Source organism: Bos grunniens, chromosome 4, assembly GCF_055505025.1.
Source record: "Bos grunniens cultivar Pamir isolate PY7600 chromosome 4, Bosgru_T2T1.0, whole genome shotgun sequence".
Lineage (NCBI taxonomy): Eukaryota > Metazoa > Chordata > Mammalia > Artiodactyla > Bovidae > Bos > Bos grunniens.
The window spans coordinates 58,949,163-58,963,773 of NC_141168.1; the positions used below are offsets into that span (position 1 = coordinate 58,949,163).

At 36.2% G+C, this 14,611-nt stretch overlaps 1 protein-coding gene across 2 annotated transcripts in view; it reads left to right on the forward strand.

The window, feature by feature from the left end:
• The window catches only part of SEPTIN7 (septin 7), a 98,385-nt gene that overhangs the window by 63,391 nt on the left and 20,383 nt on the right, over positions 1-14,611 (forward strand). For both annotated transcript variants that reach the window (XM_086396536.1, XM_086396534.1), the window contains 3 exons: positions 4,413-4,513; positions 5,334-5,468; positions 11,999-12,116. In XM_086396536.1, the coding sequence (XP_086252662.1) occupies positions 5,413-5,468; positions 11,999-12,116 (174 nt within the window). In that variant the 5' untranslated portion in view covers positions 4,413-4,513; positions 5,334-5,412. The remainder of the gene's footprint in view (positions 1-4,412; positions 4,514-5,333; positions 5,469-11,998; positions 12,117-14,611) is intronic.

Genomic DNA, 14,611 nt, shown 5'->3' on the forward strand with positions numbered 1-14,611 from the left:
AGTTGGACACGACTGAGCGACTGAACTGAACTGAACCACAGTATATAAAATAGATAAGCAACAAGGACCTACTATATAGCACAGGGAGCTATATTCAATATCTTGTAATAACTTAAAATGGAAAAAGAACTGAAAAAGAATGTATATATCCATTTGAATGTAAATAAAAAGGATTGTATATTTACATACTTTGCCATGCAACTGAAACATTGTAAGTCACCTGTACTTGAGTTTAAAAAATTTAAAAAATAAATAGCAACAACAAATTGGGGATGTTCTTGTTTTGCAGTGAAGATCAAGGACTTTGCTGAGCATGGTGGCAGAGATTGTAAGGTAGAGGTTGTGTGCATGTGTGCGTGCTCAGACACTTCAGTCATGTCCAGCTCTTTGTGACCCTGTGGACTATAGCCCACCAGGCTTCTCTGTTCATGGGATTCTCCAGGCAAGAAGACTGGAGTGGGTTGCCAATCCCTTCCTCCAGGGGATCTTCCTGACCCAGGGACTGAACCCACAATAGTCTCCTGCATTGCAGGCAGGTTCTTTATCTGCTGAGCCACCTGGGAAGCCCCAAGATAGAACTTGGGAAGAGTCATACTAGAAGAGACATGAGGTGAAGGAGCAAATAAAAAGATTATCAGATGACCTGGAAATTCCTGTCAAAGTTGAAGTTTATGAAATTTATGGAAAAGTATCTTAGCTGGAAAGGAAAAGAAAGGATTTGGGAGGGGTTTGCTAATAGAAAATGAAAGGGACATGGGAATTAAGATTTCAGTGTAAGGAGAGAGGGGAATGAGGTATATAGTGGTTCAGAGAGTAGAAGGCAGAATTAGTGTTTGGATCAAGTTTCTTCTTAGTTCGTTTTCAGTCTTGGTGAGAAGGAAATAGTCTTTAAGCATAACTGTTCTGTTGGTCATTGCCTCTCTAAGTATCTTATTGAACATAATGAAGTATGTATGATGATGCTTATCTTTTGAGTTATTAAATAATCTAGAATAGATTTTGTGTTTGAGCCAAGTGGAATATCGCAGACTGTTCAAGTTTCTACTAGTCAAGTCTGCAGAGCTTTGGCTGTAATGTTATCTCCTGAGCAAGTATAGGTGGAGGTAAGCTCTTGACAGAAAATTTTAGCCCTCTCCTCAAATGTTAATATAGTTATAATACTTTATCTTAAAAAATGACTCAAACATTGTTAGAATAGTGTAGTGTGTTTAATAGTCTTTCAGAAATGGAAGAAGTGAAGCTGTATGAACAGTGAAAGTTTGACTTTTTCTCAGATTGAAAAACTGTAAATATTAGAAAAAGTGTGAGTTTCTGGAATCTAGGAATCCAAAATAGCCCTTAATTATTATACATAAACAATATAATAGGCTTTAATTTTATTTTTCAGAGAAAAGCTCATTTGAAAGTACCCTTGATTCATTCATTCCTTTGGTATTGAATTATGTGTTTAATCTTTGAGAACTCTTGAGTGATGCCATAAAATATGCTGATGTGACCTGCTTAAGTAAAGTGCATGGGAAAGTGGCCATTTGGAATAGATTTCTTAAGAAAAGTTTGAAATTCCTGGACTTGGACTAATTTGTTTACCATGGATCCCATGAGGATACTTGCAAAACCAGATGATAGGATACAGTTGGATCCTGTGAATGGCACTAGTTTACAGTTGTTTTCTGGATTTCTTCCATATGTTGCTGTCTTCTATGTATTTGACCATGTATGGATACACAGAATTTCATAGGCCAAAGAAGAAAAGAAGCTTCCGTATGAAAAGCAGATCTTCATTTGTATTATCACTCCAATAAACAATTAAGTTGTTGAACTAATTTTTTTTTAAACAAAGAAGCAAAAATCTTAAAATTTAAGCTGTTGTGGTGTGTGATTAGTATACAGCCTAGTACTAGAGGTAGAAATGTTCTTTGTTTGGTAATGAGAGAACCAGAAATGGTTTGGAGTAAAATCAGGAGATGATTCATGTAGAACAGTTAGATTTTTACATCAGTTCTAATACATGATACTGTGTCATTTAAAATAATTTTTGAGAATTTTTAGGTGAAGGGATGGTTACTTTGGATATTTCTGCTTCAGTGACAGTTACCGTAAATGGATAACTTATTTTTATGAAGGAGATGGAGGCAAATGAGATATATATTGAGATCTGTTAGATTTGAATAGATTGTTCTTTTTTGACATATGACATTTGACATATTCTTAATTGACATATAACCAGATTGTCCTTTTTAACTATAGACAACTACTAGATATATAGAATGTGAATTTCTAAGCCACAGGAAGTAATATCACTCAATTTTTTTTAGTTTTGATAATTTACACTGATGAATCTGATTATTTCCACAGTTATTTTGCCTCCCTCATATTATTAGAGTAACTCAATATCAGACAGACTGTATTACCTTAGCCGTGTGGTATGAAACAGTATTCTCCCAAGGAGTGTGCAACCATCGTTGATATTGAAGGTGACCAGAAAATATTAGAACCTGTATCTATTGATGTTTAACTTTTTTAATTTACAGAGAAATTGACACTTCCTGCTGTTTAATGTTCAGATAACCAATTTTATATGTTCGGTAGATAAATAAATGTACTTACATTTGGGATATCTAAAATTTTCACTGACAGTTTACATTAGGGTCAAAGCAGTTAAAAAACCATTGGTCTAAAAGATAAGAACTTTGTCTCTTATTTGTCTAAAAGATTGGAAGCCTTTCTGTGAATATGCATGTCCAAATTTCAGTTTCAGCAAGTTTCTTTTTTGATAATGCTCTTTTAACAAAATAATTTCTGGTTGCTATCAATCTTCACTATCGAATTCAGTAGTCACTAAGCCACATGTGGATTGGGAGGATCCCCTGGAGAAGGAAATGGCAATCCACTCCAGTATTCTTGCTTGGAAAAACCCATGGACAGAGGAGCCTGGCAGGCTACAGTCCATGGGGTCACCAAAGAGTCAGACATGACTTAGTGACTAAACAACAACAACAACAACAAAGCCACGTGTAGCTGTTTCAGTTTAAGTTAAATAAAATTGAACATTCAGTTCCTCAGTTGCTCTAGTCAGATTTCAAGAACTTGTTGCTTGCATGGGCAAGCAGCTAGTATGTATTGGATAGTGTAGATATAGAACCATTTCCATCATCTCCGAAAGTTCTATTGAGCAATGCTGCTATACACTTTTCGCTCAGCAGTCTTAGTTTCAGCTCTTCAGTCTCTGCATCCATCAGCTAGCATCTGTAAGAAAATGTCAGAGGGTAATGGAAAGACATCATCAATTTTTTAACCTGTAAAGGTAAACCGAACTTTTCTTACCCAGAAATTAGTCGCTTTTCCTTTCCCAACTCTGTTAATCAACATGGATAGTTGAAATTGTTTTTCATGTGATTACATTTCCCTCTTAAAGTCTAGTAGTACTTAATTGGTACCATCCTATGGCATGTAACATTCAAAGTTTAATTCGTGCCTCTTAAGTTAGCCTGTCAGCATACTTGGAACCTCTTAGTCTTACTAAACACTATATATAAATTAAATGAAAGCCTATCTTTTTCTGGGAGAATGATTCTCCTTTTCTGTTTGAATGAATGTTTGCTTTAAGCAGCATATGTCCAATATGAATGATTTTTACATTCTAAAATGGAATTTGGGGTTACAGAATATCTTAGATTGTAGGAAGAACTGCTGTTACTGTTTAAGTCCAATTCCCTTTCTTAAATAGAACATTTTTACAAACTCTAAAGAGAACTGAAGATTTTAATCAGAGTTAGTAGGGTTTTACCCTACCAGAATGCATTTTTTCCCAATGCCTGGGTTTTGCTGATTGCTTTGACCTGAATGGACAATGACACATTTGAGAAGAAAGTTGGCTCTTAGTCATGATGTAAGCACAAGTGTAAATAATTATAGCCATGCTGAGAAAGATTTGGGAATGGTAATAAGTTCACTTGAGTAATTGGTTGGGACCAAAGTAGATGGAGATAATCCAGAAAACATTTACTGCAAATGGTAGATTAAATGTACTTTCTGATAAATCATATTTGATCTCTGTGAATTACTTGATCATTGAAGCACATTGTTTATTTGTTTTATTAGATGTGCATTTATGTTGTTTAAGTTTTATATGGCTTTAGTAATTAATAATATTTCATCAGTTCCTATTTTCCTTCTCTATACCAACTGTGAGCCGTAAACCCATTATTTATATATATACTTTTCTTTTAAGTAACCTGAACTCTCAACATCTATAGTAATTGATTCTAAAGAAAGTGGCTGGGTGGGTAGATTTACTTTATAAAAAGCTTCCTATTTAGTTTTGATTAACACTCGTCTCCCTACATCTTACCTTGTAGGAAACCACAGATATAATGTATGTTATTAATATCTGTACACAATGACTCTTACAGGTGGAACAATCCAAAGTTTTAATCAAAGAAGGTGGTGTTCAGTTGCTGCTCACAATAGTCGATACCCCAGGATTTGGAGATGCAGTGGATAATAGTAATTGGTAAGAAGGGTTTGTCCCTGCTGCTTTCCATTGCATTTGGGAATAGGGCTGGTTAGATTTTTTTAACATTTTAAATCTTCTCACCTATGGTTACTGAAATTTAAGGAATACGGTTTGGGTTCATATATCAACTTTGCCACTTACTTGTCATTATTGCTTAACTTCTTTGAACTGATTTCCTTTTCTATAAAATGATGATAACACTTTTCATAGAATTATTTTGAAGATAGACTCTAAAACATAGATAAAAGAATTCTCATTATTATAAGAAACTTTTCATTCTCTGCTATTAATTTTATCTGTTTTCTGTCATACCCTAATTTAAATATGATTTTAGACCTTCAGTTTTTCCGTAAGTTGTAAGTGAAGAAAATATCCATGACTTTCTATTTGGAAATAAGATATTAGGAGCTTATAAAAATATTTTAATTTTTCTTTGAGTTCTGCATTATTTTTGAAGTAAATTTCTTCAACTTTTGAAATACCTAAATAAATTCATCATGAGGCTTCTGTGTTGTTTAATCTTTTCATTTGAAATCTAAAACTCTTTGGATGTAATTTTTCATGTTGTAAAGTGTGTTTTTCGTTATTTAATCACTTAGTTATGTCTGACTCTTTAGTGACCCTATGGACAGTCTGCCAGGCTGCTCTGTCCATAGAATTTCCCAGGCAAGAATACTGGAAAGGGTTGCCATTTTCTTCTCCAGAAGGTCTCTCTGACCCAGGGATCTTGGTGGATTCTTAACCACTGAGCCATCTGGGAAGCACCATGCATAAGTGGAATCTCAACTTAATTATTTTATTTATTTGCATTCTACAGCTGGCAGCCTGTTATCGACTACATTGATAGTAAGTTCGAGGACTACCTAAATGCAGAATCTAGAGTGAACAGACGTCAGATGCCTGATAACAGAGTGCAATGTTGTTTATACTTCATTGCTCCTTCAGGACATGGGTAAGTGCCTGAATACTTCTGATAACCTTTTTGTTGTTTTATTATTACTCATCTTTGGGTGCATGTGTTAGTAATCCTCATCTCTGTGGAGTATGTTTATACAACTTGTGAAGTTCCAAATTCCATATAAAAATGATTTATAAAAAATTAAGTCCTAGCCACGCTAAAAATGATTTTACTTCTTAGTTTCTCATGTGTAAGACTGTGCTTCATGGAGAGGAATATTGTTTTCATCATGGTTTGGTGTCTCAGTGTGGCTAATTTAGCTTTCCTGTTGACCAGTCTGCCACAGATTGAACAATCAAATAAGGAGAAACAGCCATAACGATTAGCTTAGACATATTCTAAGAAACTCCAAAGATATTATTTATTATACATCTGGTAGAGAACATTGCAAAAAACTTAAATACCAACTTTTTAATGTGCTGTTTCTTTCTTCACTAAATCTATTTTACTAATCTATTTCACCTTAGCTGTCACAGTCAAATTATTTAAGTATCCTATCATCAGTACTAACCTTCTACTTATTAGCAGTTAAAATTAAGATCTGAGTATTTAGACTTGTATCTGATTGGATTGTTTGTTTGTATGGCCAGCCTGTACTCCTGTTTTGGTCGTTTGTGTTTCTTTGTCATTTTGAGGAGATGAGCGTGTCATCGTCAACTGCGGATGTTTATACTTACTCTTCTTTAAAGTGAAAGTGAAGTCGCTCAGTTGTGACTGACTCTTTGCGACCCCATGAACTGTAGCTTACCAGGCTCCTCCGTCCAGGGATTTTCCAGGCAAGAGTACTGGAATGGGCTGCCATTGCCTTCTCCAGGGGATCTTCCTGACCCAGGGATCGAACCTGAGTCTCCCACATTTCAGGCAGACGCTTTACCATCCAAGCCACCTGGGAAGCCCTCTTCTTTAGTCTTTGGTTAAATGACTCAGGATAACTCCGCCCCCTGATGATTGTAACTCCACCATCTCTCCACCAAAAGGGACTGGACTGTTTCATAGCATTAGACTAAATAGTGTTGTCATCTAACACCAAAATTACAGTGGTATAAACCAGTTCCTTCAAGTGAAAGTCGCTCAGTCGTGTCCAACTCTTTCTGACCCCATGGACTATCGAGTCCATGGAATTTTCCAGGCCACAGTACTGGAGTGGGTACCTTTTCCCTTCTCCAGGGGATCTTCCCAACCCAGGAATCAAACCCAGGTCTCCTGCATTGCGGGCAGATTCTTTACCAGCTGAGCCACAACGGGAGCCCAGGAATACTGAAGAGGATAGCTTATCCCTTCTCTAGCAGATCGTCCTGACCCAGGAATTGAACCAGATTCTCTTGCATTGCAGGCAGATTCTTTACCAACTGAGCTATCAGGGAAGTCCACTTTCAAAAGTGTGCCTTTCTCTTTTGTTTTCTGCTTTCTTCTTTACCTTTTGCCTAGATAGGCTAGTGCCCATTATCACCATCTTGGTTGAGCAGAAAGCCTTAATTTTAAAGTTTACCATTTTTGTACTATCTGATTGTAGTGGTGCAACTGTTTCTTTTTCATTTCTAATATTCTTCTATAGTATTCTCAGAAAATTATATATTCAAAGCCCAAAATTGACTTATCTACTTAAAAGGCTAAAAAAAAAAAACCTCAAAATACCATACTGTATCGTTTTTTTCTGAGAACTTGTTAGTTTCTTAATTTTCATATGTGTGTGTATGTGTGTGTATGTATATATATATATATATATATATCATTGTAATATAACTTGTTAGGGCTTTTTCCTGAAAGCCAGCAAAGTAAAATCTTAACCTATAGTTAAGTCAATAGAAATTTGTCAGTTTATACCCACTTTTTATTATTTTAGATCTTTTGGACTGTCTCCAACATTTAGTAATTCTCATGAAATCACATTTCTCTTATCCCCTGAGGGAAAATATAGTCCTTAAAATTGCGTGGGAAATAAAATTTTTTTTAAAGAAAAAATTTTGATATTATGTGTAGTGGCTTGGGACCATTTCTTGTTTGTCACAAGGGATGAGAGTTCCAGATTTTAATTTCTTAGTATAACAATGTGCTTTTGAGTAGTTTGTCAGCTTAACTATTTTTAGAAATGGAACAAAGTTTTGCCCACTGATATATGCTGCTGCGGATTAAGTGACATAATATGACATTGAGTTTTCTGTAGAGAGTTCCAAATTCCATGCTCACTAAAGAGTGAAATTCCAGGCAGCATAGTAGAGGAATTATGACCGTTCTACCTGGGTAGTCCCTGGATTCCCTTTTTGGAGGTTCTGTTTTTGGAGTAATTATATATTGGTCCAGCAGTGTATTTTCTGTGTCCCTTACCCTACCAGGTGTCATCACTGAACAAAGGGTTACTTTGTGATTTCAGCTGTTGTTGCTTCATTTCCTTTGTTCAGTGGTTGGTAACTGACTTGGAACTTGAATTTTTAAATGGTGTTTTTACAAACCTTTGGAATTTTTATTGCCACTTTGAAAAAAGTGTTAGTTTTATATAGATTTTTTTTCCCTTAGAAATGTGTATACCTATGTATGTTTAATAAATATTTGTCATTTGCCCTCTATTCATTTTACTTATTTTGTTGTAGGCTTTGAGGTGTTAAATAGTTTTTTCTCTTTGTGTTTCATCGCTCAGTCGTGTCCGACTCTGCGACCCCATGGACTGTAGCTCCTTTGTCTCTGGGATTTCCCAGGCAAGAATATGAAGTGGGTTTCCATTTCCTTCTCTAAGGTATCTTCCCGACCCAGGGATCGAACCTGGGTCTCTGCATTGCAAGTGGATTGTTCAGTGTCTGAGTCACCAGGGAAGGGTTTATCTATTAGAAATTCTATAAAGGAGTTTCCTTTGTGTTAAAAAAAAAAAAAAAAAAACTTAAAAATTAGATTTCTTGGAAAATGTGATCTGAAATAAAATTAAATGGATAGAGGAAAAATTTCAACCAGTATGTAATCTCTTGTGAAATAAGTGTTTTCTGTGGGCATTTTGTAAGGTTTTAAAATTTGTTTTCTAGTTTAAAAGGGCAGAGGGTTTTATCAGGGCTTTTATAAAGGTTATATCTAAAGTTTAATTTTGTAAAAACTGTTTTAATATTCTTCAGCCCTGTCATTTTATGTTTGAGAAGTTGACTTCCCTGATTTCCTTGTCATGGCTATTTTCAAGTATCTTCCTCTTGGAAAGTTGAAATAATAAATGTTCTATAAATGTTGTTTTACTTTAAGTGTAAAATCTTGTTAACTTAGATTACAATTTAATATTTTATATTCAGTTCAGTTCAGTTGCTCAGTCGTGTCCAACTCTTTGTGATCCCATGAATTGCAGCACGCCAGGCCTCCCTGTCCATTACCAACTCCCGGAGTTTACTCAAACTCATGTCCATCGAGTCGGTGATGCCATCCAGCCATCTCATCCTCTGTCGGCCCCTTCTCCTCCTGTCCCCAATCCCTCCCAGCATCAGAGTCTTTTCCAATGAGTCAACTCTTCGCATGAGGTGGCCAAAGTATTGGAGTTTCAGCTTTAGCATCAGTCCTTCCAATGAACACCCGGGACTGATCTCCTTTAGAATGGACTGGTTGGATCTCCTTGCAAGATTCATTAAAATTATAGATTAACTGAATTCTTTTCTGTTACCAGTTTAATGAGGTGGTAGTGGTAGTAATTTAACTTTGTCCTGCATATAATCTGGAAGGTAAACTCTAAAAATTTACAAAGGTGAGATTTAAAAAAAATATATATAGTGGAAATAATTAAGTTTATTTTATGTGCTCCATATTTCTCTCTTTAAATTTATTTATTTTTTGGCTCTGCTGGGTCTTCAGTGCTGTGTGTGGGCTTTCTCTAGTTGTGGTAAGCAGGGGCTACTCTAGTTGAGGTGCTTGGCCTTCTTATTGCAGTGCCTTCTCTTGCAGAGCATGGGCTCTAGGGTGTGCAGGCTTCGGTAGTTGCTGCACATGGGCTGAGTAGTTGTGGCACAAGGGCTTAGTTGCTGTACAGCATGTGGAGTCTTCCCAAACCAAGGATCAAACCCGTGTCCCCTGCATTGGCAGGCAGATTCTTAACCACTGAAACACCAGGGCAGTCCCAAATCCGAGATCAATTGACTGAGCCATGGCTTTTATATTTAGTGTTGTTATGTAATGATTGATGAAAAACAGGCAAAAACTTAAATATTTTCTCAAAATCAAAAGGTTTTTCAGTTACCACTAGTGAGATAAGGGTGCTGTTTATAGATAAATACGGTGTTATTCCAGCCACACACTCTTTCTGTAGTGTTCTCTGAATGCTAATATCAAAATTTAAAGGATTTAAGATGAGAATTAGAATTGAAGCTGTCTCATTTCTCCATATCTGCCTTCCTGCCTTCTTACCCTGTCTTTCTGCAAGTCAGCGGGTCACTACCACAAAGAAGTATAGTATTATTCATCAGTAAAAAAGGAGTATCTCATTAGTCTCTGCCGCTGCTGCTGCTAAGTCACTTCACTCATGTCCGACTCTGCTCAGCCCCATAGATGGCAGCCCACCAGGCTCCCCCGTCCCTGGGATTCTCCAGGGAAGAACACTGGAGTGGGTTGCCATTGCCTTCTCCCATTAGTCTCTGGACACACCGCCAACACACCCACCAATATATATATTAAATTATAGTATGTTAAGAGAACTCAAACAAGGGCTTTCTGTTTATTTTAAAATATTAGTCCATAAAATTTATAATGAAATTAGACCTTTATTCCATTTTCCTCATGTTTTATCAAAGCTAAGGAATACTGTATTTCTATGCAAAATACTGCTGTTATCTTCATTTATTTTGTTAAATACTAATTTTTAGTCTAGTGTATTCTGCATGTGAGGAATAGGTGATTTTCATTTACAGTTATTCAAAGATGTAAGGAAAATTACAGCAGCTTAGTTTTTTAGTCAGCACATATTTGAACACCTTCTCAAGTGTTGGCACTGTACTAGATATTACAGAAGAGATGAATGAGACAAAGGCTTTTGCTCTTAAGGATCTTCTAGTGAGAAGATGGGAAGAACAAATACACAAGTAGGTGGTTACTATATGACAGATTAAGTGTTGTGATCCTTGAGGCTTCTAGTTTTAGGTTGGAGAAGAATTCTCAGAGGAGCATAGTAAGCTAGGTCCTAAAGGACAAATAGGAATTAGGCAAGCCAGCTAGAACGGGGATGGGAAAGTATGGTGATTTCACGATATTGTGAGAAGTTCAAAAAGGCTGGCATATTGGAAGTCAAAAGTAGTAAAAATGCTAAGGGATGCTGAGAGATGAGGTCAGCTAAAGAGGTTATGTTTTCACAGGCTTCGTAGGCCACACTCACTTAAGGAATCTGGCTTTAATAAGGTTTTCAGTCTGGGAATGACTTGATCAGAATTGGATTTTAGAAACATCATACTGACTGCAGTGTGCATGGTTTTGAGGGAAACCAGACAGATTGTTGTCATTATCAAAGTTTGGTGGCCTGAACCAAAGTAATGGAAAGGAGATAAATATATAAATATTTTTATTTGTTCAGCAGGTTCTGGTGAATCTTTGGAATGGATAAATAGAGGAAGTTTATCCAGTCTGAGTCCTGGATTTCAGCTTTGAGTAACTGGGTGGATTGAAGTGTTACTTGCTGAGATAGAAAGTATAGAAGGGGAGGGGGTATTTGGGGGTTCAGATGAACTTATGATTTTGAGGTGCCAAAATGGAATGTCCGAGTAGTATTTCCATCAGGTGAACACAAGCCTGGAACATAAGAATGAGGTCTGGGCTAGGTATAAAGACTTGGGAGTTATTAAGCCATAAAGGATATTGAAGTTGTTGTAGTTAATGATAAGCTTATAGAATGTAGAGAAGAAAAGACCTAATAGAGAATTCTGAGGCATGTACCTTTTAAGGGACTAACTTACAAAGAGGATCCTGGAACTTACTTTAAGTAAACAGCTTGTGAGAGAGTAATGTCTGTGCTGCATAATGGGCAAATTAAAAATACCATTAAACACCACAGTGTTTCTGAGTTGGCTGCTGCTGACTAATTATATTAGCAGCCTGAAAGTATTTGGTGACCTTAAAAGTATGGCCAAGTGGAGGCAATAGTTAGAGTGTAATGAATAAAAGGGATGATGAAGAAGATGTTCTTTTGAGCCCCTTCACTGAGAAATGTACTGGGTAACAAGAAGTAAAAGAGGATTATAATTTTTCATTTAAAAACAAGACAGATTTCCCAAATTTGAGTGATAAGTAGAGTCTCTTGTAGGAAAGCTTATTAGGAGCCTTTCTGGATTTTCTGATTCTACTTTTGGGCCCACATACTGTGACCAGGGTATTAAAACACAGGAGTCAAATCTTTCTTAGGCATTCCAGTGCTTCTTGAAATCCTGTTCTTCCTGTTACTGGCCCAATATACATCTTTAGAGAGTGTTTCTGATGAGGAAATTAAGTAGTTCCAGTGTATGTAATTTTAGCATTGGAATGTGAAAAGTCTGTTCTCCCAAATTGGTCAATCCAGTCATATTAAATATTGTATATTTCAGACTTAAACCATTGGATATTGAGTTTATGAAGCGTTTGCATGAAAAAGTGAATATCATTCCACTTATTGCCAAAGCAGACACACTCACACCAGAGGAATGCCAACAGTTTAAGAAACAGGTAAGTAAAATGAGTTTGGAAATTCTTAGGATTCTAATACTATTCATGTAATTTGCAGTTTTGCATATTTTCATTATAATGTGTTACAGTGTGTTCCTCCTGCTACTTTACTGTGTGTGTGTGGTTGTTTACACTATATTAAAAATAACTGTTGAAAATAGTCTCCTGCTTTAGTTTTCTCCTAGGAGCCCATAAGTATTATCATGCCCTTCAGTGTGTGTGCTCAGTTGTTTAGTTGTATCCAACTCTTTGTGATCCCATGGACTATAGCCCACCAGGCTCCTCGGTCCATGGAATTTTCCAGGCAAGAATACTGGAGTGGGTTGCCATTTCCTGCTTCAGGGGATCTTCTGACCCAGGGATCGAATCTCTGTCTCTTGTGCCTCCTCTTTTGGCAGGTGGATTCTCTGCCACTGAGCCACCTGGGAAACCATAATGCCCTTATCCTTTGTCAATTTAAATAAGGCTATTTTAGATGTTTCTGTATAGCTTCCACCACCACCCGTCCCCACAGGCAGTCTCCCACATTGCAGGCGGATTCTTTACTAGCTGAGCCACAAGGGAAGCTCCATTTTAGATTTTCTGTATAGCTTGTGCCACTGCCTCTCCCCACACCCTTTATAGAAGTATTACTTTCCTAGACTGAATTTCTGGGGAGAGGATTACTTTTTAAAGGGTATAATTATTTTATTACCCTCCCCCCCCGCATTTTGTCTTGGTGCTTTCTCAATAAAGCAGTCAAAATTCCTTTTATGACAGGTATGTTTGTTGCAGTGCCTTGCTAGCATTGTCATTATTTTTTTTTAAACTTTTTTGGATTAAGATGATGCGTAATAATGTCTTTAACTTTCAGTTTTCCAGAAAAGCTGAACATTTTAAAGCAGGGGTTTAGTTTTCCCTCAGTGTTATGTTTTTGGTTTATTATATATTGTATCTTATGAAATGGTAGGATCAGTTTCTAGAACTACTTTCCTATTCTAGTAGCCTATTTTTAAATTTTAGGCCAGTGTTATGTCTTTTAAGAGCTTCCCTGGTAGCTCAGACAGTAAAGAATCTGCCTGCAGTGCAGGAAACCTGGGTTTGATCCCTGGGTCACGAAGATCTCCTTGACAAGGGAATGACTATCCACTCCAGTATTCTTGAGAATTCCATGGACAGAGGAGCCTGCAGGCTACAGTCCATGGGGTTGCAAAGACTTGGACACAACTGAGCATCTAGCACTATATGTCTTTTAAATTGAAGCTAAGTTGTATAATATTTTAAAATAGATTTTAGAGTTTATTATCTCTTACTGTCCTTCTAGTTTTTTGTAACAAAGTACTTTGGTTCTTCATCTTTTTCAGTATGAATTTTAGAATAACTTGAAAACTATTAGAAAAACAAAAACCTGTGGAAATTTGCTTTGAAATTGTGTTAAATCTGTATAAATTTTTAGAATGTTTTACTACATCATTTTTACTATATCTGATATTTCTATCAGGAAATTTTTTATTTTACATTTATTAGCTCCATTTTTATTTTGTAATTTGCTGTTTCTAAGTTCAGATACTAATCATATAGTATTAGTAATATTTCTCTTTTATCTTAATTTGGAATTGTACTAAAAATGAAGAAATAAAAAAGGTGAATAAGCAGTGATCTCTACTTCCAAATTGGTCACTTGCAATGGTTGTCAATTTACTTTTTCTTTATTTATTCTTTAAAAAAAAGCAGGGGGGCAGGGACAGGTAGTGTTTAACCAGAGGTGTTTATCCGACTCATGTAGAGAACTTTTTCAAAATGAGTTATTGGACCACAGCTCTACTAGTTGGTTTTGTAGGTTAAGATACAGCTTTGTATTTGTTATCGTGAAGAAGCTCACTTGGGCTATTTTAATATACAACCTCTGACTAAAAGCCATTGCTCTTAGAGCTAGCTACTAGTCTTTCTTTTTTCTTCTAGGCATGTATCAGGTTGGCCAAAAAGTGTGTTCAGAAAGCTTACCAAAAAACCTAAATGAACTTTTTGGCCAACATTAGGTTGGCACATAATCTGACACCTCATCATTTATTCTTAGGTTTTTTTTTCTAACTAGATACATGACCCAGTTATAGAAGATACGTGGTCTTGTTTATTTCCACGGCAATTCTGTCTGCTTTGGTAGCCGTGTAGCACATTTTGTTTCAGGTCCCTTTACTGTGCTGGGGACCCTGGTAGTGAGTGTAACATTAAACCACCAGTACAGGCAGGGAGCTAGTTTTAGGTTTATTAGCCATCAGTTTGTTTGTTATAAGTTTGAATAGGGTAGGTAATTCAACACTATTTGGATGTCTGTATTCTTATTTGAATTTAGAGTGACTTTGGACAAAATAAATTAATTTGAGGTCACTTCTGATGTTACTAGTAAGTTGTCTTTCTTTTTTTCTGTATTCTCATTGATTATTATTATAAATTCATTAGCTTCTTAATTTCCAGGGCGTGTTTTCTCCCTGTGTGCTTGCCTGATCTTTTATCTG